Source organism: Triticum urartu, chromosome 7 (genome assembly GCF_003073215.2).
Source record: "Triticum urartu cultivar G1812 chromosome 7, Tu2.1, whole genome shotgun sequence".
Classification (NCBI taxonomy): Eukaryota; Viridiplantae; Streptophyta; class Magnoliopsida; order Poales; family Poaceae; genus Triticum; species Triticum urartu.
In genome coordinates, this window is record NC_053028.1 from 168958481 (window position 1) to 168985551 (window position 27071).

At 45.1% G+C, this 27071-nt stretch overlaps 1 protein-coding gene across 1 annotated transcript; it reads right to left on the reverse strand.

Moving 5' to 3' along the window:
- Nucleotides 1-5240: 5240 nt before the first annotated feature.
- Nucleotides 5241-6427, reverse strand: LOC125518628 (NAC domain-containing protein 89-like). The gene is made up of 2 exons (XM_048683454.1): nucleotides 5605-6427; nucleotides 5241-5445 (listed from the first exon to the last, which is right to left on the reverse strand). The coding sequence occupies exons 1-2, from the start codon at nucleotides 6357-6359 to the stop codon at nucleotides 5241-5243; spliced, it is 960 nt and encodes a 319-aa protein (XP_048539411.1). The 5' UTR covers nucleotides 6360-6427.
- Between the last annotated feature and the right edge of the window lie 20644 nt (nucleotides 6428-27071).

Below are 27071 nucleotides of genomic sequence, written 5' to 3' on the forward strand. Positions count from 1 at the left end.
GAGCTTCTCATACTCCCCCCAGTCGGATTGGACAACAATAATTTTGCTGTCAAACTTGCGTTCTACAAGTACTTGAAAATTTTTGAACACTTGAAAAACATTGGATCTTTTCTCGAGAAGGTAAATCCAAGAAAATTTTCTATAGTCATCAATAAAGCTAACATAGTATGTGTGTCGACCAACCGAGGTGGGGGCAGGACCCCAAACATCAGAGAATATCAATTGCAAAGGTTGAGTGGAAACACTAGTAGATATAGGGTAAGGTAATTGATGACATTTTGCTCTTTGGCAGGAATCACAAATAGTTTCAATATTTCGCTCACCAACAAATGGGAGCTTATTTTTCCTAAGCAAACGTTCAACCAAAGAAAAACATGCATGTCCTAAACGATCGTGCCATCGTGTGGATGAAATCTTGATAGCACCACAAGCTTGTTTATTTGATCTTCTAAACTCCGGAATCAACGGGTAAAGCCCTCGAACACATCTACCTCAATAGAGAACTTTCCTCGTGGCCTGATCCTTGATCAAAAAGAAGAAAGGATGGAATTCAATGAATACATGATTATCAATGGTGATGCGATGAACGGAGAGAAGATTTTTGTTGGCACTAGGAACATGCAAAAAATTTCTAAGATGAATCTTGCGAGAAGGGGTACGTATAACCGAATGACCTATGTGACTTATCCTCATACCTGCACCACTTGCCGTGTGAATTTGGTCTTTGCCATGATATTTCTCACGAAGAGTCACCTTCTCAAGTTCTCCCGTGAGGTGGTTGGTAGCGCCGCTGTCAAGATACCAATTAGTATCAACGCCATATGACCCATCAACGGTGGCAGCTACCTTGTCATCTTCATCAGAGGAGGCATTGTCTTCATCAAAGCGATACCAGCAGTCCTTGGCCGTGTGGCCAGGCTTGCCACAGATCTGGCAACGTACGACATTAGGGTGTGATCTGCCCGAGCCGCCACCGCTGCCACCCCCGCCGCGACGGCCCCTGTTGTTGGTGAAGTTGGGACGTCCGCCGCGAGAGGAGTTGCTGGAACCACCACCACCTTGCTTGCCCTTGTGTCGAGGAGGACCGCGAGAGCGCGAGGAGTACCCGCCGCGCCCACGAGTGGCGGCGTTGGCCGAAGACTTGAAGCCGCCGCCGGTGCTGTGAAACTGTGCCACACGCTGATCAAAGTTGCTCAGCATGGAGTACAACTCGTCGATGGAGACCGGCGTGACACGGGCGTCGAGGGCGGAGACGAGAAGCTGGTAGTCCATATCCAGCCCATGCAGCAGGTAGGAGATGAGCTCATCGTCCTGGATGGGCTTGCCGGCCGCGGCGAGTTCATCGGCAAGGCCACGCATATGAGCGTAATATGCAGCAACCGATTGGGTGCCCTTCTGTGCATTGATCAAGGCAGTGCGAATATTGTTTACACGGCTCAAAGATTGAGAAGAAAACAAGCCTGCAAGCGCCACCCAGAGGGCATGCGCGGTGGTGACCGTGGTCACCGCGATCAGCACTTCCTTGGAGAGGTTGTTGAGGAGGTAGCCGAGCACTTGTTGATCCTCCTTCACCCAGATGGGATGGAGAGGGTTGAGCTCAGACGACTCCTTGCCGTCCTTGTCCTTGGTGACGAGGAGGCGGGTGGGTTCCGACATCGTTCCATCGACGTAGCTGAAGAGCCCAGCTCCCCTCAGCTGCGGCGTAACCTGAGTTCCCCACAGGACGTAGTTCGTCCGGGAGAGCTTCTCCATGACCTGACCGAGATTGCTTGGGGCGGCGCTGGAGGAAGACATGGCTTGGGACTATGGAGCAGCTAGGGTTTGGAAGAGGAGGCTCTGTATACCATGTGCGAATAGGCGAAAGCGTCTTACCCATCGTGGGGGCGCTGTTGCGTGTTATAAAGGCCAGGGGCGCACCTCCCTGGATAGCGCATACAGCAGTTGAGATTACAAACTTGAGAAGAAAGAAAGAGGTAGAGATAAGGACTCTAGTTAAGATAAATGTCCTTCCTAACTACCTAACATATATGCGCAAGTAATGCAATCCTGCCACGCTACAACACGCTATGTAATTGTGTTTAACAAGGACGAGTACGCCATGATAATCCAAAGAACAAAAAGATAGATTTAAATTTATAGAGCAACTCTAGGAAGATATTGTCTTGAAGAATGGAAGGTAAGAAAACAATAAAGCAAGCGATGAACCTGCAAAAATATCCTCCAAGTTATGCCTGAAAATCCATTGAATATATCCTTGATTGCATGTTTGTCTCTGTCGAGGTAGTGACTCTACGGGAAGGTTCTCCAAAAAATAGAGTAAGGTTGTTTTTTCCTTTTTGAGAGTTCGATAGCAAACCTGCAATGCATCAAAAGGGGATAGAATTGATAAGAAAAGAAATCCTGCTATTTTATAGTTGAAGAACATGTTTCCATCGACAATAATACAAAAACATTGAAATTTGATGGTGTAAGGAAACTGCAGTGATATACTGAGCCATAAACTACTTTGCAATGATATACTAAACTATAGACCTGAAGCTCTACTTCGATGCCAATAAATTTATAATTGGAAAAGTAGGAAAATTAAATCATATACTCTAAAACATATATATTGCAGAAACCGAAGCGTGAAGCACACTTCCTTGAAATTTGAACACAAGTGAACATTCATTTCTGTTGAGCCTACTATTTATCTACGCGGGAGCATGGATAAGAAAAGATAGAAATTTAGAAAATGTGTGCAAATTCACATATATTTTTTCTAAAATCCCAAGGTAGTGTGTTGGTCCACTGGTCTATCAGGATGGTGTATTCTCATATTCCAGGGAATATGAAGTTCATACAAAAAGAAAACATGGGACATACATGGGGACTGTCTTTAAGGCAAAGCAAGTAACTAATCAAGAAAGAAGCTTTGGACATTCCACTTTCCTGGAGTAAACATTGCAAAGTTCCCAGCTAGTACTTAGTATTTGACAATGGGACAAAAAATTAGCAGACTGCACAAGCACCAACTTACATGTATGAGGCCCTATTAAGTAAACATGATTGAAGGTTATTTACTTGCGCTCGACCAAGTTAGAGACAGTTTTAGTCCCAGTCACCTTAAAATAAATTTGTATGGAATTCTCTGTAGATATCTGAGAAGTGTTTATTTGCTGAAATAGGTTAAGCGGTTTAAAAGCTATGAACAGAATAACAAGCGACTCAGTAACTCAATTAAAGTTTCAGCTAAACTTAGAACTGGTTATTTAGGTTTTTGCTTGAGGAAAATATTAATTTATTCATGAAATAGAGATTTAACCTTTTTTGCATGTAAGCTGATATATCTTTTATGTACTGCAGGCAGTTTGTTTAAATCCACAAAACAGTCCCTTCAGTAGGTTAATGATGACAGTTTTTTTTGCGTGTATTTCAATGATGAAAATTAATGACTAATTATGGTGCAAAATATCAACGTCCCTTCACTCTTTTGAACTGCAAGGCGTAATTTGCCCATCCAAGTTCAAATTTGAAAATGTGGGTTATGTTAAAACACAATAAGGTTTTGTTTGTGTCCAAACGTACTTTTTTATGATTGTACTTCTGAATCCCTGTATGAAAACCTTGCTCCACTTGCTACTTTGTCAGGCCCGAGTGGGTTGAGGCGCTAGCAATCGATCAAATCAAGAGATCAAATGAGGAAATCAGGCCTGAATCTGGATGTATTACTATAAAAGAGGAACTATAGTGTATATAGTGTATGTGTTCATAGCCAGATAGGCAAACTTGGAGAATAAGCATGAATGAATAGCCAGCCACAACCTGGCTGTTAAGTAGGTGTGCTGTCCCCGGCAACGGAGTGAAAGGGAACAGTTACTACATGGTAACGTTACAGTAGGGATCGGACGACTCGCGCGTTTTGTCTGAATCTTCAACAGTTAACTGAAGAAAGCTACACTGCTTCAGCAGGCGTGACACACTTACACGTAGGCCTTTCAGATTATAAGTCGGCATTGCCATTGCGGTTATTGAAGATCTTCGCGTATAGATTTTGGATCAAAGTCAAGCATTTCGTATCGCCTTCACGTATACCAGTAAAAAATACAACTAAATCATGAGATTCATGCATAGTCAATGAAACTACAAAAGAAAGTCTGGAACTGTCAGAAAAGTTCAGACTTAAATGATCGACAAGTACAGAGTTTGCACTAAAAAGACAACTACTACGTTGGCAATGTAAACTATTATCATTTGTACTGTAAAAAAGGTTAGAGAGAAAAGTTAATGAAGATGAGTCACATAAAACCTAGTCAGATCACTCCCTCTACAGCATTGGCAATGCTCACTACATCTTTATAAACCTGGGTACTCCCTCCATTTTTGTATACAAGGCCACTATCTCAGATTACAGGTACTACTTGTTTGAGATAAAAATAACAAAAGGGATTTCAGAAAGGAGTTCCAAACATATAACATTGGAGGGTTAGGTTCAATTTAACCTCTTGTTCTTCCTGTACATGTGTGAATTAAGGAGTAAAAAGCACGGGAACAACAAAATTAAGGCACAAATTACACAGAACTATGGAGCTAAAGTACAACTAGCTAGATCAAGGCATTGTTAAAAAAGACAACATAGTTCAGTAAGTCATGAACATAAATACTACAGAATTTGGAGATCAATTAGATACTGTAAATTCAGTTAGCAACAAGACAGACATATTGCACTTAGATTTCAAGGAAAAATATGACTACACCACACTGTAAATCATGAACATTGACACTGTAATAACTGTTTACTCCACACTGTAAATAGACAGAACAAATTTTCTTTTTTGCCACAACTTGAATCTGCTCTGCAACTTATGAACTTCTAGGTGTTCTACAGATTATCAAGAGTGGTGAAACAGTTTTAATTTACAAACATAGTTACTCCTACTACTTATCTGTGGTTGCCCAGATCATAAGTGCATCATGCTTGCTTATCTGAGCCTAATACAAAAAGATAAGAGCAGTTTTAACATGGTCCATCACAGGAAACAGAGCAGAAGAAGTACTGGTGCAGGAGCGAGTGCAAGGTTCAGAAAATCCATCACAGGAGCAAGAAGAACAACAACAGTTTTAGTACAGCTTGCATGAACAAGTGGAGCAAATTGCTCAGAGGTACATCCGTGGCGATCGTACATGGACGAACTAATACATCAGCCAGTGAGTATCCTCGTATACACTTTGAAAGCAATTTCAACATCGGACATAGTAACTTAGTAGACACTTGCAGGCGAGAAGAAGTTGCTGTGCCCTCCAGCGTGAAGATTGGCCGCGGCATTGCACCTCTTCTCCTTCTCCAGCGCCTCTTCGGCCTTCCATGCTGCTTCAAATGTATCATGGAAGATGATCGGCGGCGGCGGCTTGTAAAGTCCGCCCGTCTTGGCAAGGGATGACTTGTCGTCGTCGACTCTTCTGCTTCTTCATCGAGGAAGGTCCTAAGGAACTCCAGCTCGTCACGCTTCGAGCGCGGACGATTCTTCTGCAGCATCGCGAAAAGCCTCTGGTTCCAAGAGAAATTCTGTTCGATCTGTAGTAGCTCCGACCGGGAGATTTCCTCCGCTGTGACCCGGAACTCACGATTGGTGCAACAGAAACCGGGCCATGTCGTCGTCAGCTTCAGCAGCTTCACGTACGTATTCATCCGGCAAGAAAACCGGTGCTGCAGCGGTGAACGACGATGTGGCAGGTGCCGGGACCGGGACGGCACCGCGCATCCTCTTCTTGGGGCTCGCCGGATGAGGCTCGGCGGCGGCAGCGGTCGCTGGCCTCTTCTGCGCGTGCGTGCTCTGGGTCACGGCCTCCGGTTGCGGTTGTTGAAGCTTGTACGCCTCCGATTCCTGTCGGGCCGCGTCAGGGGCATGCTGAGCCAAGTGCATCTTGCAGAAGACCTTCACCCCGTCGCTGACGGTGGCCTCCGGCAGCAGGCACCGGTACTCCTCCATGACCCAGCCCGTGGACTTGCCCTTCTTCTTGAAGGACAGGTTCTTGACCTCGCCGACCTTGACTCCCGCGTGGCAAATCTCCGTGGTCTTCTGGATGGTCCACGTGCCGGTGCCGGCGCCGCGCACGCTCTGGTACTTGCTCCCGTTCTTGCTCTTGCACGTGGTGAAGAAGAACCGGTCGCCGCTGCTCACGGCCTGCGGCACGGGCGCGTACCGGGCGGCCAGATCCTTGGGCTCGCAGCCGGAGATGTTGGCGCGGTGGATGAGCTTGTCGACGCCGTGCAGCGTCTCGCCGGAGAGGAGGCGTGGTAGGTAGTAGGTGACGGCGTCCACTTCCGTAGGGCTCAGCCGGTAGTGGTGGAAGACGTCGTCGACGTCGAGCCCCTCCATCCCGGTCGGCGGCTGCCCGATCTACTGCTAGGGTTCTAGCTAGGAAAGGGTGCTGTCGATCGAGGGCGGGCGGGAGAGGTTTGTCTGCGGGATCGGGAAGGTGTTGTGGGACGCGCAGGTGGTCTTTGCTGATATTTAAAGACGCTGGCGCGTCAGATTTCCTTATCTGAATCCGAAAATGTCCCCAGTTCAGTTTGCCGCTCCCGTTTGCTTTCATTTTCTGAAAATTTCCGTCAATCCGATCATGATACGGTCCTGAAGACGTGCCGTGCTGATTGTGATTCTTGATTCAGTTTGAGTAATACTAGCACATATGCCCGTGCCTTGTAACAAGAGACAAATTAGTGTGTACATCGAAACATTCATCAACACGACACGACAACATTCAAGCAATGCCATCCGGCAACGATGGGGGGCGCAAGCCATGGTCTTAAACACATTATGAAAAATTGCTCAATTAGGGCGCTTGCTTTTCCCCATTAAAATCGGATTAGTAGTTTGAAAAAACAGTTTATTTCAGACTACTGGGCTTCGAAATGATTAAATATTGTGTGCCTTGCTTTATTTTTCTTTTGCGCATCTTTTATTGGTATGACTAATTGCCCATAACATGCATCCGTCAGTCACCTCTCAAGGCTGCTCTACTTTTCCTCCAGATGCCTCGCTAATTTCTTTTCTTGTTCAGTAAACGCACCCTCTGTTGATGCCTCAGCAGCTTGTTAATTCTCGCAACTCATGCATATATAAGTTGATGTGATTTGTTATAAAAAAGTGACGTGGGACTATTAATCAGAAGAGCACAAATATGGCATAGCTATTTTTTTCTTCTAAATCACAAACATGATATAGCTCAATTTATGACACTAATAGGCTTTGGAGAGGACTCGCGAGCTCGAGACCATGATACGTCAACTTTTTTTCACTCCCTTGGAAGCCTAGCCATGTTGAGACTTTTGGCCCAGGTGACGTACTAAACGGGCTGAGCTTTTGGCCCAGGTAATATACGAAACGGGCTGAGGCTCCGGCTTCAAGCGACGTATGAAACAAATTTTAATGGACTGCATGGATTTTCCTACAAATAGTACCACCTTACTTATATATCTTAACTATAAAATCACCTAAGCGGAACGAAACCAAGAATATCACATTGCTTTAATAGTAGGCATAGAGTATAGATATCTTTATCTTTATACCTAATATAATAAAGCAAATTGGGTTTCTTTCGTCCGTCATGTCATTTTTCAGAAAAGTCCCTCTATTTCAGACAATTCAACCCGCAGTTCTGTTTTAAGTTAAAACGAATCGTTATTTTTGTATTTTACACAAAAGTCCTTGTCTTTTTTTGAAATCAACCCGCCGTCTAGATTTAAGTCACACTCGAACCGTTATTTTACATTTTTCAAAAAACCCCTGATGTTTTAGGTAATTCATCCACGGATCATATTTAAGTCAAACAAATGCTTTTTAAAATCATCCATATCTTTTAAACCGTAACTCCGATTTGAACATGTTATATATAAAATTTGATTCAAAAAATATGTAGAATATGAATATGAGATTTTTTTTACCTGTTAAGTATTTTTAAATATTATTTTGGAATATATTTGAGTCAAACCAAATGATTTTTTAAATTATCTGTATCTTTTAAACCGTAACTTCGATTTTAACATATTATATATGAAATTTTATTAGAAAAATGTGTGGAATCTAAATATGATGTTAATTTTACCTGTTAAATATTTTTAAAATATTGTTACGGAAGCAAACTTATAATTTATAACGCAAGATTCATGTTTTTTCATACCGGCGGCGATCCGAATTGCAAATAAACACCCCACTATAGCCATATACGGAAAAGAAAATATCAATAACTACACATGCATACCTCTAAAAAATGTCGCAGGGGAAAAAAACATATTTCTCATCGCGAGAGTGAGAGAAAGCAAGCGAGAGAGAGAGAGAGATAGAGAGGGGGAGAGGGAAGAGAGAGGGAGAGAGAGACGCCTTAGGATTAACCATATTCAACACATGTTTTTTGTTGTTTTGTGTGAACACCGAGGCCATCGCCTCGCCGGCGAGGGTGAGAAGGAGAATAAGCGGCAACACAAATATGATGCCTCGCAAAAATAAAGGAGATGGACCTAATGTGGTCTTGAGTGATGGTTGTTGAGTTAAGAGCGTGTGTTATGTTTTCTCTCCCGTTGCAACGCACAGGCTCTTTTGCTAGTAGATATAGAAATCCAAGACGTGATATAGCTCAATTTATGGCACTAATAGGCTTTGGAGAGGACTCGCGAGCTCGAGACCATGATACGCCAACTTCTTTGCACTCCCTCGGAAGCCCAGCCATGTTGGGACTTTTGGCCTAGGTGACGTACAAAACGGGCTGAGGTTTTGGCCCAGGTAATATACAAAACGGGCTGAGGCTCTGGCTTCAAGCGAGCTAGACCATGGTACGCCAACTTTTTTTCACTCCCTCAGAAGCCCGACCATGTTGAGACTTTTGGCCCAGGTGACGTATGAAACGGGCTGAGGTTTTGGCCCAGCTAATATACAAAACGGGCTGAGGCTCGGGCTTCAAGAGACGCATGAAACAAATTTTAATGGACTGCGTGGATTTTCCTACAAATAGTACCACCTCGCTTATATATCTTAAATATCAAATCACCTAAGCGGGACGAAACCAAGAATATCACCTTGCTTTAATAGTAGGTATAGACTTCTGGGAGGGGATACCTGATGTCCCCCGCGACGAGCAGCGGCAGCACCATGACGGCCGACGCAAATTCTTGGAGGGGAAGAACTTCAACGAGGTCATTGTGGAGGCTTGTCGGCGGGTACTTGCGTGCCTCCGGACTGGCGTGGCGCGACATGTCCATCCTCCCACGCCCCGCCTTGTGCTGGGCCCGCGGTGGTCGCCCCTGCCTCCGGCAATGCCCGCGGTGGTCGCAGACCCGCGCCGAAGATGACACCCAAGCTGGAGGCGCTCAGAGAGGCTAGCAACCCCGGCAACATGCTCGATCTCTTCTAGGCGATCCGCGAGTCAGCTATGGCTCAGGGGTGGAACAAGGCCCTCCGCCTGTCCATGAAGGCGGTGGCGGCGAGGAAGACAACAACCTCGACTTCCTCGGCGTGGACGACAATGACGGCCCGGGCGACGACAATGGCAGCGGGCTCGACTTCGTCATGCTGGACGGCGCAAGCGATGACGAGTAGATTAGTTGTTTTATTTAAAAAGTTTAGTTCAAATTTTGTTCCAGTCTTTGTAAAAAATCCTAAAATATGAATTATGTTCAAATTATGTCCAAATTCACCCGTTTAAAATTTGTTGGAGAGGCACGACCCCATCCCCGCGTCCCTACTCGAGGCGACACGGGGGGAACTCCAGATCCCCGCCGGCGGTCGTCCTCCTTCCCTCCCCTCCCCCTCGCCGCTGCCGAGGGCCTCTGCTGGGCAAAGCCCGGGCAGGGCCGGTGGCAGCGGGGCCTCTCCTCAGCGCGGCTCCTCGCCACATGGTCATGGCGCGGTGCTCGATCGTCGGCGGTGCTTGGCGGCATGGTGTTGCGAGGGCGCGGCGGCGGCATGGCGCGGTGGCTGCGGGGGTGATGGAACTCCGTTCGGCGGTGTTGCCTACGGCTGCGACGGCCGAAGGTCTCGATTCCATCCCGATCCCCCTCTCTGGATCTGGATCTGGCCGGTCGGGACCTGGGCGTGGTGACGCCGGGCCTCCATGGCTGTTGTCACAGTGGTGGTGCTGGCGGTTGCGTTGGGGGCTCAGTGTGGTGGTGGCTGACGACGGTGCACATCGGAAGAAGTGGAGCAGCGGTGGTCTTGGCAGGGACAGTAGCGGTGTGGTGAGGCGAGCTGGTTGCAGCGGTGCTTACTGGAGGTGGCAGCACGAACCACCTTCCAGGTTGGTGGCGGTGGTGCGATGGCTCAGCTAGGATGGAGTTCCTAGCGAGTAGCGAGCATCCGGGCCACCTCTGGGCTGTGTGGCGAGCGGCGGTGCTCATTCGGTGGTGCATGTGTGGGAGTTGCCCACGGCTTGGTGCTCGATCGTCGAAAGGCTATCACTTTGGAGCGGATGATAGCTTTCAATGCCGGTTCTAGCCCTTGCTGGAGGAGTTGGGTGGCTGTTGTTCCTCGGCCAGGTTGTAGATGTTTGGTGGGCGGCATTTTCCTTGCTGTGCGGACTGTCGGCGGTCCTTGGCTATGCTGCTACAATGGTGAGGCGTTGCGGTGGTGGTGGTGCGAAGCATCTTGGACGGTGCTGCCCAATTCCTTCGAGGTGTGGAGATGTGCGATAATCGGATGTAAATCTTGCACGGCTCTTGCCGGGCCCCCCGGCGATGGCACCAGTGGGTGTCGTCCCCCTCCTTGGAGGTGTCGTCGACGTGATTTCGACATTTCCCTCGCTCGTGTGGAGTTGGTTGTTGTCTCCGGGCGAAAGCCTTGATTCAGTCGGATCGGCACGATGGTGGCGTCTCGGCGTCACTCCTCTGTTGGGAGCATCATGTTTGGAGACACAGCTTCGTTCCTCGTTGCTCTTCTCCGGTGTTTGCCGTGGTCCTATTCTGATTCTCGATGGCACTATGCATGGCCGTCGCCGGTGCTTCCAAAACGGTGTCTTCCTCGGATCGGAGCAAATCCTGCCATTTACGTGCCACCTCATCTTCGACATTCAGGGTGGATGGTGCGTCGACAAGCAAAGTTTAGCGGGAGCAGGTGGTCTTCAGAGGTGCCGGTGTGGGTCGAGATGTAGTGTTGTTTTCAGTTAGGCAGGCGCTTGTGCTTTGTAGTGTTGTTGTTCGTTGGTGGTGTTTGTGCTACCCTCATTGTTCGCAGCGAGTGATAGTTTTCTTGTACTTACAATTCTGCCTTCTATAAAGCTATGATACGCCTAGGCGTACTCTTGAAAAAAATTGTTGGGAAAAAATGGCCGCCTGTACCGTCCAGTTTTTTTGTAATCTATATATGAATTTTTAAAAATAAAAATTCCCGGCAAGCCGACCGAAGGTTATAATTTGTTTTAAAAAAGCCCGCTCGAGCCGTCGGGCCTAAACCTATTAGACCCATCCCGAATCAAGCATAAACGGGCAACAAGGGATGGCCTTTCTGACCGGGCAACGGCGGAGACAGGCCAACAGGGGGTGACGACAGGACGTCACATTTTTTTAGAGGAGCTCAGCGTTTTGGGGCTCGCCCGGCTATTTGAGCCTGTCGACCGACCCCTCGCGCGGCGAGGTGGTACTAAAGTACTGGGCGTTTCTGAAGGAAATATGCCCTAGAGGCAATAATAAAGTTATTATTTATTTCCTTATTTCATTATAAATGTTTATTATTCATGCTAGAATTGTATTAACCGGAAACTTAGTACATGTGTGAATACATAGATCAGCAGAATGTCACTGGTATGCCTCTACTTAACTAGCTCGTTGAATCAATGATGATTATGTTTCCTAACCATAGACATGAGTTGTCATTTGATTAACGGGATCACATCATTATAGAATGATGTGATTTACTTGACCCATCTGTTAGCTTAGCACAATGACCGTTTAGTTTGTTGCTATTGCTTTCTCCATAACTTATACATGTTCCTATGACTATGAGATCATGCAACTCCCGAATACCGGAGGAACACTTTGTGTGCTACCAAATGTCACAACGTAACTAGGTGATGATAAAGGTGCTCTACTGGTGTCTCCGATGGTGTTTGTTGAGTTGGCATAGATCGAGATTAGGATTTGTCACTCCGATTGTCGGAGAGGTATCTCTGGGCCCTCTCGGTAATGCACATCACTATAAGCCTTGCAAGCATTGTGACTAATGAGTTAGTTGCAGAATAATTCATTACGGAACGAGTAAAGAGACTTGCCGGTAACGAGATTGAACTAGGTATTGAGATACCGACGACCAAATCTTGGGAAAGTAACATACCGATGACAAAGGGAATATCGTATGTTGTTATGCGGTTTGACCGATAAAGATCTTCATAGAATATGTAGGAACCAATATGAGCATCTAGGTTCCGCTATTGGTTATTGACCGGAAGTGAGTCTCGGTCATGTCTACATAGTTCTCGAACCCGTAGGGTCCGCACGCTTAACGTTCGGTGACGATCGGTATTATGAGTTTATGTGTTTTGATGAACCGAAGGTTGTTTTGAGTCCCAGATGTGATAACGGGCATGACGAGGATTCTCGAAATGGCCGAGACATAAAAATCGATATATTGGAAGCCTATGTTTGGACATCGGAATGGTTCTGAATGGTTCGGACATTTTTCCGGAGTACTGGGAGGTTACCAGAACCCCCCGGGAGAAGTTATGGGCCTTATGGGCCATAAGAAGGAAGCACACCAGCCCACAAGGGGCTGGTGCACCCCCTTGGGTAGGAGGCCGAATTGGAATAGGTTTTTTTGGGAGGGGGAGGGCGGCCCCCCTTTCCTTCTCTCCTACTCCTCCTTCCCTTCCTCTCCTACTCCAACTAGGGAAGGGGGGATCCTACTCCCGGTAGGAGTAGGACTCCCCTAGGGCACGCCATAGAGAGGGCCGGCCCCTCCCCTCCTCCACTCCTTTATATACAGGGAGGAGGGTACCCCATAGACACACAAGTTGATCATTGATCTCTTAGCCGTGTGCGGTGCCCCTCCACCATAATCCACCTCAGTCATATCGTAGTGGTGCTTAGGCGAAGCCCTGTTCCGGTAACATCATCATCATCGTCATCACGTCGTCGTGCTGACGAAGCTCTCCCTCGACACTCTGCCGGATCGTGAGTTCATGGGACGTCACCGAGCCAAACGTGTGCAGATCACGGAGGTGCCGTACCTTCGGTGCTAGGATCGGTCGATCGTGAAGGCCTATGACTACATCAACCGCGTTGTCATAGCACTTCTGCTTACAGTCTACGAGGGTACATGGACAACACTCTTCTCTCTCGTTGCTATGCATCATCATGATCTTGCGTGTGCATAGGATTTTTTTTTGAAATTACTGCATTCCCCAACAGTGGCATCCGAGCCAGGTTTATGCATAGATGTTATATGCACGAGTAGAACACAAAGGAGTTGTGGGCGTGGGTATATACATATCGCTTGCCATTACTAGTTGATTCTTGATTCAGCGGTATTGTTGGATGAAGCGGCCTAGACCGACATTACGCGTACGCTTATGCGAGACTGGTTCTACCGCCTTGCTTCACACACAGGTGGCTAGTGGACGTCTGTTTCTCCAACTTTAGTTGAATCGGTTTCAATGAACAAGGTTCTTTCTGAAGATCAAAAGGCAATCACTATACTATGTTGTGGTTTTTGATGCGTAGGTAAGAATGGTTCTTGCTCAACCCGTAGCAGCCACGTAAAACTTACAACAACAAAGTAGAGGACGTCTAACTTGTTTTTGCAGGGCATGTTGTGATGTGATATGGTCAATACATGATGAGATATAAATTGTTGTATGAGATGATCATATTTTGTTGAAGTTATCGGCAACTGGCAGAAGCCTTATGGTTGTCTCTTTATTGCATAAGATGCAAGCGCTGAATAATTGATTTACTTTATCGCTATGCGATAGCAATAGTTGGCGAGATGACCATGTGATGACACATTGATAGAGATCAAGATGATGGAGATCATGGTGTCATGCCGGTGACGATAGAGATCATGACGGTACTTTGGAGATGGAGATCAAAGGCGCAAGATGATCATGGCCATATCATGTCACATATTTTGATTGCGTGTGATGTTTATCCTTTATGCATCTTATTTTGCTTAGTTCGGCGGTAGCATTATAAGATGATCTCTCACTAAATTTCAAGGTATAAGTGTTCTCCTTGAGTATGCACCGTTGCGACAGTTCGTCGTGCCGAGACACCACGTGATGATCGGATGTGATAAGCTCTACGTTCACATACAACGGGTGCAAGCCAGTTTTGCACACGCGGAATACTCGGGTTAAACTTGACGAGACTAGCATATGCAGATATGGCCTCAGAACACTAGAGACCGAAAGGTCGAGCGTGAATCATATAGTAGATATGATCAACATAGTGATGTTCACCATTGAAAACTACTCCATCTCACGTGATGATCGGACATGGTTTAGTTGATTTGGATCACGTGATCATTTAGATGACTAGAGGGATGTCTATCTAAGTCGGAGTTCTTAAGTAATATGATTAATTGAACTTTAGTTTATCATGAACTTAGTCCTGATATTATTTGCATATCTATGTTGTAGATCAATAACTTGCGATGTAGCTCTGATACGTCTCCAATGCATCTATACTTTTTGATTGTTCCTTGCTATTATATTATCTGTTTTGGATGTTTAATGGGCTTTAATATACATTTTTATATTATTTTTGGGACTAACCTACTAACCAAAGGCCCAGTGCAAATTGCTGTTTTTTGCCTATTTCAGTGTTTCGTAGAAAAGGAATATCAAACGGAATGAAGCCTTCGGGAGAGTTATTTTTGGAACAAACGTGATCCAGAAGACTTGGAGTGGACGTCAAGAAAGAAGCGAGGAGGCCACGAGGCAGGAGGGCGCGCCCAGGGGGGTAGGCGCGCCCCCCACCCTCGTGGGCCCCTCGCAGCTCCACCACGTACTTCTTCCTCCTATATATACCCATATACCCCGAAAACATCCAGGAGCACCACAAAACCCTATTTCCACCGCCGCAACCTTCTGTACCCGTGAGATCCAATCTTGGGGCCTTTTCCGATGCTCCGCCGCAGGGGGAATCGATCACGAAGGGCTTGTACATCAACACCATAGCCTCTCCGATGATGTGTGAGTAGTTTACCACACACCTTCGGGTCCATAGTTATTAGCTAGATGGCTTCTTCTCTCTCTTTGGATTTCAATACAAAGTTCTCCTCGATTATCTTGAAGATCTATTCGATGTAATTCTTTTTGTGGTGTGTGTGTAGAGATCCGATGAATTGTGGGTTTATGATCAAGATTATCTATGGACAATATTTGATTCTTCTCTGAAATCTCTTATGCATGATTTAATATCTTTGCAAGTCTCTTCGAATTATCAGTTTGGTTTGGCCTACTAGATCGATCTTTCTTGCAATGGGAGAAGTGCTTAGCTTTGGGTTCAATCTTGCAGTGTCCTTTCCCAGTGACAACAGGGGCAGCAAGGCACGTATTATATTGTTGCCATCGAGGATAAAAAGATGGGGTTTATATCATATTGCTTGAGTTTATCCCTCTACATCATGTCATCTTGCCTAATGCGTTACTCTGTTCTTATGAACTTAGTACTCTATATTCATGCTGGATAGCGGTCGATGTGTGGAGTAATAGTAGTAGATGCAGAATCGTTTCGGTCTACTTGTCGCGGACGTGATGCCTATACACATGATCATGCCTAGATATTCTCATAACTATGCACTTCTCTATCAATTGCTCGATAGTAATTGAAGGAAATATGCCCTAGAGGCAATAATAAAGTTATTATTTATATTTCCTTATATCATGATAAATGTTTATTATTCATGCTAGAATTTAACCGAAAACTTAGTACATGTGTGAATACATAGACAAACAAAGTGTCACCAGTTTGCCTCTACTTCACTAGCTCGTTGAATCAATGATGGTTATGTTTCCTAACCATAGACATGAGTTGTCATTTGATTAACGGGTGTCGGTGTCAAAACCGGCGGATCTCGGGTAGGGGGTCCCGAATGGTGCGTCTAGGATCGATGGTAACAGGAGACGGGGGACACGATGTTTACCCAGGTTCGGGCCCTCTCTATGGAGGTAAAACCCTACGTCCTGCTTGATTGATATTGATGAATATGAGTGTTACAAGAGTGGATATACCACGAGATCGTAATGGCTAAACCCTAGAAGCCCAGCCTATGTGGGTATGGTAATGAGTATATACGATGTCCTTTCTGGACTATCCCCTTCGGTTTATATAGACACCAAGGGGATCTACGGTTTATATGGAGTCGGTTACATAAGAAGGAATCTTCGATCACCAAGCTTGTCTTCCATGCCAAGAAGAGTCCAATCCGGACACGGTGCAGTCTTCGGCCTTCATGTCTTCTCAGCCCATCAGTCTGGCCCATGGATAACAGGCCGGACGCCTGAGGACCCCTTAGTCCAGGACTCCCTCAGTAGCCCCTGAACCTGGCCTTCAATGACGAGGAGGCCGGCATGCAGATTTTCTTCAGAATTGCAAGGGGGGTTCCCCTTTCTCTGAACTCCAAGGTAGTCTTCGGATGCAATAATAGTATCCTAACCTGTTACGCACACATACACAACCACAGATAGAATATAATATTTGCACGAATCTAATCTGTTGACAGCTTTTTTGCAACACGACATTACGTCTGTCCGGTTATAATTTCGAACCATTTTTCTTCTACCGCTCCATGTTTTGAGATGCGGTTGCCATTGGCACGTCTTGTCAAAGCAGAGATCGTGTCCCCTTATCGCGGGATTCTCATCAATGCGGGCATGGGTAACTCAACCATGTCGTTTACACAGCCCTTGGGAATAGGCGAATTTTCAGGACGAGCGGGGAGGCGCTTGATATTCGCGGCCTTTATAAGGGGATATGAACATTCTCGCTTTACCCACATCCTTCTTCATCTTCAGTCCTTCCGTCCTCGAGCTCTAGCGCCCAAGCTTTTAGCTTTTCCTCTTTCGAGAAAGCACTCCAATCATGTCCGGATCCGGAGCTGGAGGCAAGTGGATGGCCTCCTCCATTGAGAAGAAGAACATCACGGAGCTCTGAGAGGCCGGCTATTTAGCCAAGGAGATTGCTCACCGACTCCCGGCAAAAGGGCAAACCGTCCCTACCCCCGAGCCCCATGATAGGGTTGTGTTTCTCACACACTTCGTTCGCGGGCTGGGATCCCTCTTCATCCATTCGTCCGTGGATTGATGTTTTACTATGGTTTGGACTTCCATGATCTGGCCCCCAATTTCATCCTTAACATCTCCGCATTCATAGTGGTGTGCGAAGCCTTTCTCCGCATCCCACCTCACTTTGGCCTATGGCTGAAGACTTTTAATGTAAAGGCAAAGGTGGTGCGCGGCTAGCAGGCTGAGTGCGGAGGTGCCATGGTGGGCAAGATGCCCAATACCACCTGGCTCGAAGGCTCCTTTGTAGAGACGGTGAAGAGATGGAAATCGGGGTGGTTCTACATCACCGAGCCGCGCGACGCCAATTGGGCGGCGACTCCCAAATTCTGATCCGGAGTCCCGATGTGGCTTACCTCCTGGCAAGAGAAAGGCCTGACCTTGGGATCTTTGGAAGAGATCACGAGGCTCCAAACGTGCCTCCAGAATATGATAACCCGAAAGATCAAGCTCGTTGATGTGATCCAGGTCATGCATGTACGCAGGATCCTTCCGTGTCAATGTCGGACCTGTTATTTGTGGGAGTTCGATTCGGCCAAGCACCAGACGCTGTTAAGGCTTTTTGGCACGACGCACGAAGATATCTGGAAGGTGCTCTTCAAGGGCAGCGAGACACTGCCACCCTTGACCAAGGATCGCGGGCTCAATTTTAAGCACCAGGCCAATTCGGTAGGCTATCAAGGTATAGTCTTGAAGGACATACTTCAAGGAAAGATACTAAGCCCTCTCATCAATTTCTTTTTCAGGCCTGGGTTGACCTAGCGGGACGGATTAATAATCCGGCTCCACTGCCTGAAGGTGGAGAAACCTCACTCCTCACGAAGATGCTATTTACGGTGCCTTACGACGTACCGGAGAAGAAGGTCAAAACCACGGCCAAGGGGACCAGGAGTGGGCTTCACCGAAGGAGCACCTTGGTCATCTCGTCTGACAATGAGACAGACCCTGGGCTCCCGACGATGACGACAAGGAGGGAGGCGACTCCCCTCCTCCGAGAGGAAGGGAGAAAAGGGAGGCCTCCACGAGTTTGGAGGCAGAGGCGCCCAGAAGGGGAAAAGGCTCCCTCACGGATAACTCTACGTGGGATGTCGACAGCAGTCCAGAGCGACATCGCCGGACCAAGCCTCGGGCCGCCTCGTGAGTACTAGAATCGAAAACATCTGGCCTTCTTGGTCTATAATATTGATACATCTTAAACCTTGTCATTGCAGTCCGGCACGTGATGGCTCCCCGCGATCCTCGACAGAGGATTCGCTGGACTCGAAGGAGATGGCTAGCATGTCTCCGCCACCTGCCCATTCCATCTCACACAAGGGAGATGACGAGGTGGTGTCCAAAAAGACCTTCCCGGGACGGGGGGAGATTCCGGAGACCATCGGGGTGACGTCCCGGGATGACTCCTCGGCCGCCGGACATATGGGGAAAAAAAGTCCCCACGGGAACTGGTGACGGGGCCCGAGTTCCCTTCAGGCCTCAGCCGGATACCATTCAGGAGCTCTACGTGGCTCCGGGGTCCAGCGAACGGCATTCCCCCCAAGGAGGGAATGTACCTGTTCCTCCGGTGATCTCTGTCCAACCAGAGGCACCGGATAATCTGCTGGAGGCGCTACGAGGCGCCTCTATTGTGGATGAGCATCGTGTCCTTATGGACACGGTAATAGAGAAGGTTCAGTTTGTCAAAAGCGGACTAACCGAAGCCTGCACGAGCCTTCTAACGGGATTTGAGGTAAGTAATGTAATTGTAGGAAAAACATCACCATATAGACAGTAGCCCCTGATGCTCTATTTGGCGTTCGGGAGGAAAAGCCAAACAGAGGATCAAGAATGAATATCGCAGGAGTCTAACATGAGTTGTCTATGTGAATAAGCAGGTGTCGCTGCAGGTTACCACTGCTCACGCTGCGGAAGTTTCCGGACTGAAGCGGAAACTGGAGCAAGTTGAGGAGGAGCTCGGCCTCGTGAAGAAACAGCTGGAAGATAGCCAAGGTATGCAGTAACCTGTGGGTACATTTCAAAAAAATGAGTTGTCCAGCCGGACTTAAAGTGTCATAAACTTTCTTAGTGGCCACGACCGAGGTGACGGCCCTTAAGAAGGCGCTAGTCGAGGCCGAGGACAAAGCGGCCAAAGAACGCGCCTCACGCGAGGAGCACGAAGCCCGGGTTGGCGAGGCGCAACAGCAGCTTGATACGTCTCCAACGTATCTATAAGTTTTGATTGCTCCATGCTATATTATCTACTGTTTTGGACATTATTGGGCATTATTATCCATTTTTATATTATTTTTTGGACTAACCTATTAACCGGAGGCCCAGCCCAGAATTGCTGTTTTTTGCCTGTTTTAGGGTTTTGAAGAAAAGGAATATCAAACGGAGTCCAAACGGAATGAAACCTTCGGGAACGTGATTTTCTCAACAGATAAGACCCGAGAGACTTGGACCCTACGTCAAGGCACGTAACAGGAGCCACGAGGTAGGGGGGCGCGCCCTACCCTACCAGGCGCGCCCCCACCCTCGTGGGCCCCCTGTTGCTCCACCGACATACTTCTTCCTCCTATATATATATATCCACGTACCCCCAAACGATCAGAATAGGAGCCAAAACCCTAATTCCACTGCCGTAACTTTTTGTATCCATGAGATCCCGTCTTGGGGCCTGTTTCGGAGCTCCGCCGGAGGGGGCATCGATCACGGAGGGCTTCTACATTAACACCATAGCCCCTCCGATGAACTGTGAGTAGTTCACCTCAGACCTACGGGTCCATAGTTAGTAGCTAGATGGCTTCTTCTCTCTTTTTGGATCTCAATACAATGTTCTCCCCCTCTCCTGTGGAGATCTATTCGATGTAATCTTCTTTTTGCGGTGTGTTTGTTGAGACCGATGAATTGTGGGTTTATGATCAAGTCTATCTATGAATAATATTTGAATCTTCTCTGAATTCTTTTATGTATGATTGGTTATCTTTGCAAGTCTCTTCAAATTTTCAGTTTGGTTTGGCCTACTAGATTGATCTTTCTTGCAATGGGAGAAGTGCTTAGCTTTGGGTTCAATCTCGCGGTGTCCTTTCCCGGTGATAGTAAGGGCAGCAAGGCACGTATTGTATTGTTGCCATCGAGGATAACAAGATGGGGTTTTCTTCATATTGCATGAGTCTATCCCTCTACATCATGTCATCTTGCTTAAGGCGTTACTCTGTTTTTAACTTAATACTCTAGATGCATGTTGGATAGCGGTCGATGAGTGGAGTAATAGTAGTAGATGCACGCAGGAGTCGGTCTACTTGTCTCGGACGTGATGCCTATATACATGATCATACCTAGATATTCTCATAACTATGATCAATTCTGTCAATTGCTCAACAGTAATTTGTTCACCCACCATAGAATACTTATGCTCTTGAGAGACGCCACTAGTGAAACCTATGGCCCCCGGGTCTATCTTTATCATATTGATATCCTACTACTTAGTTATTTCCTTTGCTATTTACTTTGCCTTTATTTTACTTTGCATCTTTATCATAAAAATACCATAAATATTATCTTATCATATCTATCAGATCTCACTCTCGTAAGTGGCCCTATAGGGATTGACAACCCCTATTTGCGTTGGTTGCGAGAATTTATTTGTTTTGTGCAGGTGCGAGGGACTCGCGCGTAGCCTCCTACTTGATTGATACCTTGGTTCTCAAAAACTGAGGGAAATACTTACGCTACTTTGCTGCATCATCCCTTCCTCTTCGGGGAAAACCAACGCAGTGCTCAAGAGGTAGCAAGAAGGATTTCTGGCGCCGTTGCCGAGGAGGTCTACACAAAAGTCAACATACCAAGTACCCATCACATACCCTTATCTCCCGCATTACATTATTTGCCATTTGCCTCTCGTTTTCCTCTCCGCCACTTCACCCTTGCCGTTTTATTCGCCCTCTCTCTCTATCCTCCCTCTCTTTCTCTATTTGCCTCTTTTTGCCCGCTTGCTTTTTGTTTGCTTGTGTGTTAGTTTGCTTGCTTGTCACGATGGCTCTACCTAAATTTGGTGACCTTCACCTTAAAAGATTAGAAGAGATCGAAAGCAATGTCAGGAGTTTTATGGTCTTGCAATTTGAACATAATAGTTTCTTTAGAAACGAGCTTAAAGAACAAAAAAGTTTTATGAATTTTATGAATAAAGAGCTTGATAATATGTCTAAAGAATTCGATGCTTTAAGATCCCAAATTGCTCATCTTGATAAATTAACTGCTGAAATTTCGGATAGGCAGGCTACCTTAGTTAATAAGATGGCCGCTAAACCGGATTGCTATGAAAATAAAGATGAAGATCTAAAAGTTATTGATGTGTCCCCTATTAAATCTTTGTTTTGCAATATGAATCTTGATAATGATGTAACTGAATATGATCCACCTTTACCTAGAAGGCGTTCCAAGAATTCGGAATTTGTTGATCTTGATGCTAAATTTGATAAAAGTGGGATTGAAGAATTAAAACCCTGGATGTTGCTAAACCCACTATTATGAATTTCAAGGAATTTAACTATGAAAATTGCTCTTTGATTGATTGTATTTCCTTGTTGCAATCCGTGCTAAATTCTCCTCATGCTTATAGTCAAAATAAAGCGTTTACTAAACATATCGTTGATGCCTTGATGCAATATTATGAAGAAAAACTTGAATTGGAAGTTTCTATCCCTAGAAAACTTTATGATGAGTGGGAACCAACTATTAAAATTAAAATTAAAGATCATGAATGCTATGCTTTATTTTATTTGGGTGCTAGTGTTTCCACGATTCCAAGGACTTTGTGTGATTTGTTAGGTTTCTGTGATTTTGATGATTGCTCTCTAAACTTGCACCTTGCGGATTCCACTATTAAGAAACATATGGGAAGAATTAATGATGTTCTTATTGTTGCAAATAGGAATTATGTGCCCATAGATTTTATTGTTCTTGACATAGATTGCAATCTTCATATCCTATTATTCTTGGTCGACCTTTCCTTAGAACGATCGGTACAATTATTGACATGAAGGAAGGAAATATTAGATTCCAATTTCCATTAAGGAAAGGCATGGAACACTTTACTAGAAAGAAAATTAGATTACCTTATGAATCCATTATGAGAGCCACTTATGGATTGCCTACCAAAGATGGCAATACCTAGATCTATTCTTGCTTGTTATGCCTAGCTAGGGGCGTTAAACGATAGCGCTTGTTGGGAGGCAACCCAATTTTATTTTTATTCCTTGCCTTTTGCTCTTGTTTAGTAATAAATAATTTATCTAGCCTCTGTTTTGGTTGTGTTTTTTGTGTTTAATTAGTGTTTGTGCGAAGTAGAACCGTTGGGAAGACTTGGGGAAAGTCTTGTTGAACTTGCTGTAAAAAACAGAAACTTTAGAGCTCACGAGAACTGCTGCCATTTTTATTTGGAGAGTGATATTTAGTTAATTCTTTTTGAAGATGATTAATAGATAAATTCCTCACGTCCGGCAATTTATTTTAGAATTTTGGGGTTCCAGATCTTGCGATAGCTACAGATTACTACAGACTGTTCTGTTTTTGACAGATTCTGTTTTTCGTGTGTTGTTTGCTTATTTTGATGAATCTATGGCTAGTAAAATAGTTTATAAACCATAGAGAAGTTGGAATAAAGTAGGTATAACACCAATATAAATAAATAATGAGTTCATTACAGTACCTTGAAGTGATCTTTTATTTTCTCTCGCTAACGGAGCTCACGAGAGTTTCTACTTTAAGTTTTGTGTTGTGAAGTTTTCAAGTTTTGGGTAAAGATTTGATGGATTATGGAACAAGGAGTGCCAAGAGCCTAAGCTTGTGGATGCCCATGGCACCCCCAAGATAATCTAAGGACACCTAAAAGCCAAAGCTTGGGGATGCCCCGGAAGGCATCCCCTCTTTCGTCTACTTCTACCGGTAACTTTACTTGGAGCTATATTTTTATTCGCCACATGATATGTGTTTTGATTGGAGCATCTTGTATGATTTGAGTCTTTGCTTGTTAGTTTAACACAATCATCCTTGCTGTACACACCTTTTGAGAGAGCCATACATGATTTGGAATTTGTTAGAATACTCTATGTGCTTCACTTATATCTTTTGAGTTATATAATTTTGCTCTAGTACTTCACTTATATCTTTTAGAGCATGGTGGTGGATTTGTTTTATAGAAACTATTGATCTCTCATGCTTCACCTAGATTATTTTGAGAGTCTTAATAGCATGGTAATTTGCTTAAAATCCTAATATGCTAGGTATTCAAAATTAGTAAAATTTTCTTAAAAGTGTTTTGAATACTAAGAGAAGTTTGATGCTTGATGATTGTTTTGAGATATGGAGGTAATAATATCAAAGTCGTGATAGTTGAGTAGTGCAATTGAGAAATACTTGTGTTGAAGTTTGCAAGTCCCATAGCATGCACGTATGGTAAACGTTATGCAAAAAAATTGAAACATGAGGTGTTATTTGATTGTCTTCCTTATGAGTGGCGGTCGGGGACGAGCGATGGTTTTTTCCTACCAATCTATCCCCCTAGGAGCATGTGCGTAGTACCGAGGTTTTTGATGACTTGTAGATTTTTGCAATAAGTATGTGAGTTCTTTATGACTAATGTTGAGTCCATGGATTGTACGCACTCTCACCCTTCCATCCTTGCTAGCCTCTTCGGTACCGTGCATTGCCCTTTCTCACATTGAGAGTTGGCGCAAACTTCGCCGGTGCATCCAGACCCCGTGATATGATACGCTCTTTCACACATAAACCTCCTTATATCTTCCTCAAAACAGCCACCATACCTACCTATTATGGCATTTCCATAGCCATTCCGAGATATATTGCCATGAAACTTTCCACCATTCCGTTCATCATGACACCTTCATCATTATCATATTGCTTAGCATGATCTTGTAGTTGACATAGTATTTGTGGCAAAGCCACCATTCATAATCCTTTCATACATGTCACTCTTGGTCCATTGCATATCCCGGTACACCACCGGAGGCATTCATATAGAGTCATACTTTGTTCTAGTATCGAGTTGTAAATAAATAGAAGTGTGATGATCATCATTTTCTAGAGCATTGTCCCAAGTGAGGAATATATATAAAAAGGGGAGAAAGGCCATTAAAAAAAGAGAAGGCCCAAAAAAAACAGAAAGTCCATAAAAAAGAAAAGGCCCAAAAAAATGAGAGAAAAAGAGAGAAGGGACAATGTTACTATCCTTTGCCACACTTGTGCTTCAAAGTAGCACCATAATCTTCATGATAGAGAGTCCCTTATTTTGTCACTTTCATATACTAGTGGGAATTTTCATTATAAGAACTTGGCTTGTATATTCCAACAATGGGCCTCCTCAAGTGCCCTAGGTCTTCGTGAGCAAGCAAGTTGGATTCACACCCACTAATTTCTTTTGTTGAGCTTTCATACATTTATAGCTCTAGTGCATCCGTTGCATGGCAATCCCTACTCCTTGCATTAACATCAATCGGTGGGCATCTCCATAGCCCATTGATTAGCCTCGTTGGTGTGAGACTTTCTCCTCTTTTGTCTTCTCCACATAACCCCCCTCATTATATTCTATTCCACCTATAGTGCTATGTCCATGGCTTGCGCTCATATATTGCGTGAAAGTTTATAGGTTTGAGATTACTAAAGTATGAAACAATTGCTTGGCTTGTCATCGGGGTTGTGCATGATGAGAGCATCCTTGTGTGACGAAAATGAAACATGGCTAAACCATATGATTTTGTAGGGATGAACTTTCTTTGGCCATGTTATTTTGAGAATACATAATTGCTTTTTTAGTATGCTTGAAGTATTATCATTTTTATGTCAATATGAACTTTTGTCTTTAATCTTTCGGATCTGAATATTCATACTACAATTAAGAAGAATTACATTAAAATTATGCCAAGTAGCACTCTGCATCAAAAATTCTGTTTTTATCATTTACCTACTCGAGGACGAGCATGAATTAAGCTTGGGGATGCTTGATACGTCTCCAACGTATCTATAATTTTTGATAGCTCCGTGCTATATTATCTACTATTTTGGACATTATTGGGCTTTATTATCCACTTTTATATTATTTTTGGGACTAACCTATTAACCGGAGGCCCAGCCCAGAATTGTTGTTTTTTTTGCCTCTTTTAGGGTTTCGAAGAAAAGGAATATCAAACGGAGTCCAAACGGAATGAAACCTTCGGGAACGTGATTTTCTCAACAGATAAGACCCGGGAGACTTGGACCCTACGTCAGGGCACGTAACAGGAGGCCACGAGGTAGGGGGTGCACCTTACCCTACCAGGCGCGCCCCCACCCTCGTGGGCCCCCTGTTGCTGCACCGACGTACTTCTTCCTCCTATATATATCCACGTACCCCCAAACGATCAGAATAGGAGCCAAAACCCTAATTCCACCGCCATAACTTTCTGTATCCACGAGATCCCATCTTGGGGCCTGTTTCGGAGCTCTGCCGGAGGGGGCATCGATCACGGAGGGCTTCTACATCAACACCATAGCCCCTCCGATGAAGTGTGAGTAGTTCACCTCAGACCTACATCAACACCATAGTTAGTAGCTAGATGGCTTCTTCCCACTTTTTGGATCTCAATACAATGTTCTCCCCCTCACTTGTGGAGGTCTATTCGATGTAATCTTCTTTTTGCGGTGTGTTTGTTGAGACCGATGAATTGTGGGTTTATGATCAAGTCTATCTATGAATAATATTTGAATCTTCTCTGAATTCTTTTATGTATGATTAGTTATATTTGGAAGTCTCTTTGAATTTTCAGTTTGGTTTGGCCTACTAGATTGATCTTTCTTGCAATGGGAGAAGTGCTTAGCTTTGGGTTCAATCTTGCGGTGTCCTTTCCCGGTGATAGTAAGGGCAGCAAGGCACGTATTGTATTGTTGCCATCGAGGATAACAAGATGGGGTTTTCTTCATATTGCATGAGTCTATCTCTCTACATCATGTCATCTTGCTTAAGGGTTACTCTGTTTTTAACTTAATACTCTAGATGCATGCTGGATAGCGGTCGATGAGTGGACTAATAGTAGTAGATGCAGGCAGGAGTCGGTCTACTTGTCTCGGACGTGATGCCTATATACGTGATCATACCTAGATATTCTCATAACTATGCTCAATTCTGTCAAGTGCTCAACAGTAATTTGTTCACCCACCGTAGAATACTTATGCTCTTGAGAGAAGCCACTAGTGAAACCTATGGCCCCCGGGTCTATCTTTATCATATTGATCTCCTACTACTTAGTTATTTCCTTTGCTATTTACTTTGCCTTTGTTTTACTTTGCATCTTTATCATAAAAATACCAAAAATATTATCTTATCATATCTATCAGATCTCACTCTCGTAAGTGGCCCTATAGGGATTGACAACCCCTATTTGCGTTGGTTGCGAGTATTTATTTGTTTTGTGCAGGTGCGAGGGACTCACGCGTAGCCTCCTACTGGATTGATACCTTGGTTCTCAAAAACTGAGGGAAATACTTACGCTACTTTGCTGCATCATCCCTTCCTCTTCGGGGAAAACCAACGTAGTGCTCTAGAGGTAGCACAGCTCTAGGGCGCGATAGAGAGGTTTGAGTCCTTGGAGCGCGATTGTAAGGTGCAAGAGTCCGAATTGGTGAAGGCCCGCCAGAGCGCGCAGGATGCACGAGCCGAAGCCCAGAGCACCCTCCAGGAAATTTAGGCGGCCAAGAATATTACGGCGGGTAAATCCTTCCCCATGCGTAGCAAGTGCGTAGAAGAAACGTTCCTTGTACTTATCCCGAATTTGGATTTTCCAGGGGCGTTTACA

Bases quoted from the DNA above. Each gene is read 5' to 3' on its own strand.
- LOC125518628 (XM_048683454.1), bottom strand. From the start codon at position 6,359: ATGGAGGGGCTCGACGTCGACGACGTCTTCCACCACTACCGGCTGAGC. The intron at 5,446-5,604 runs GTGAGTTCCGGG...TCCTCGATGAAG, and splicing joins CGGTTTCTGTTGCACCAATC to AAGCAGAAGAGTCGACGACG.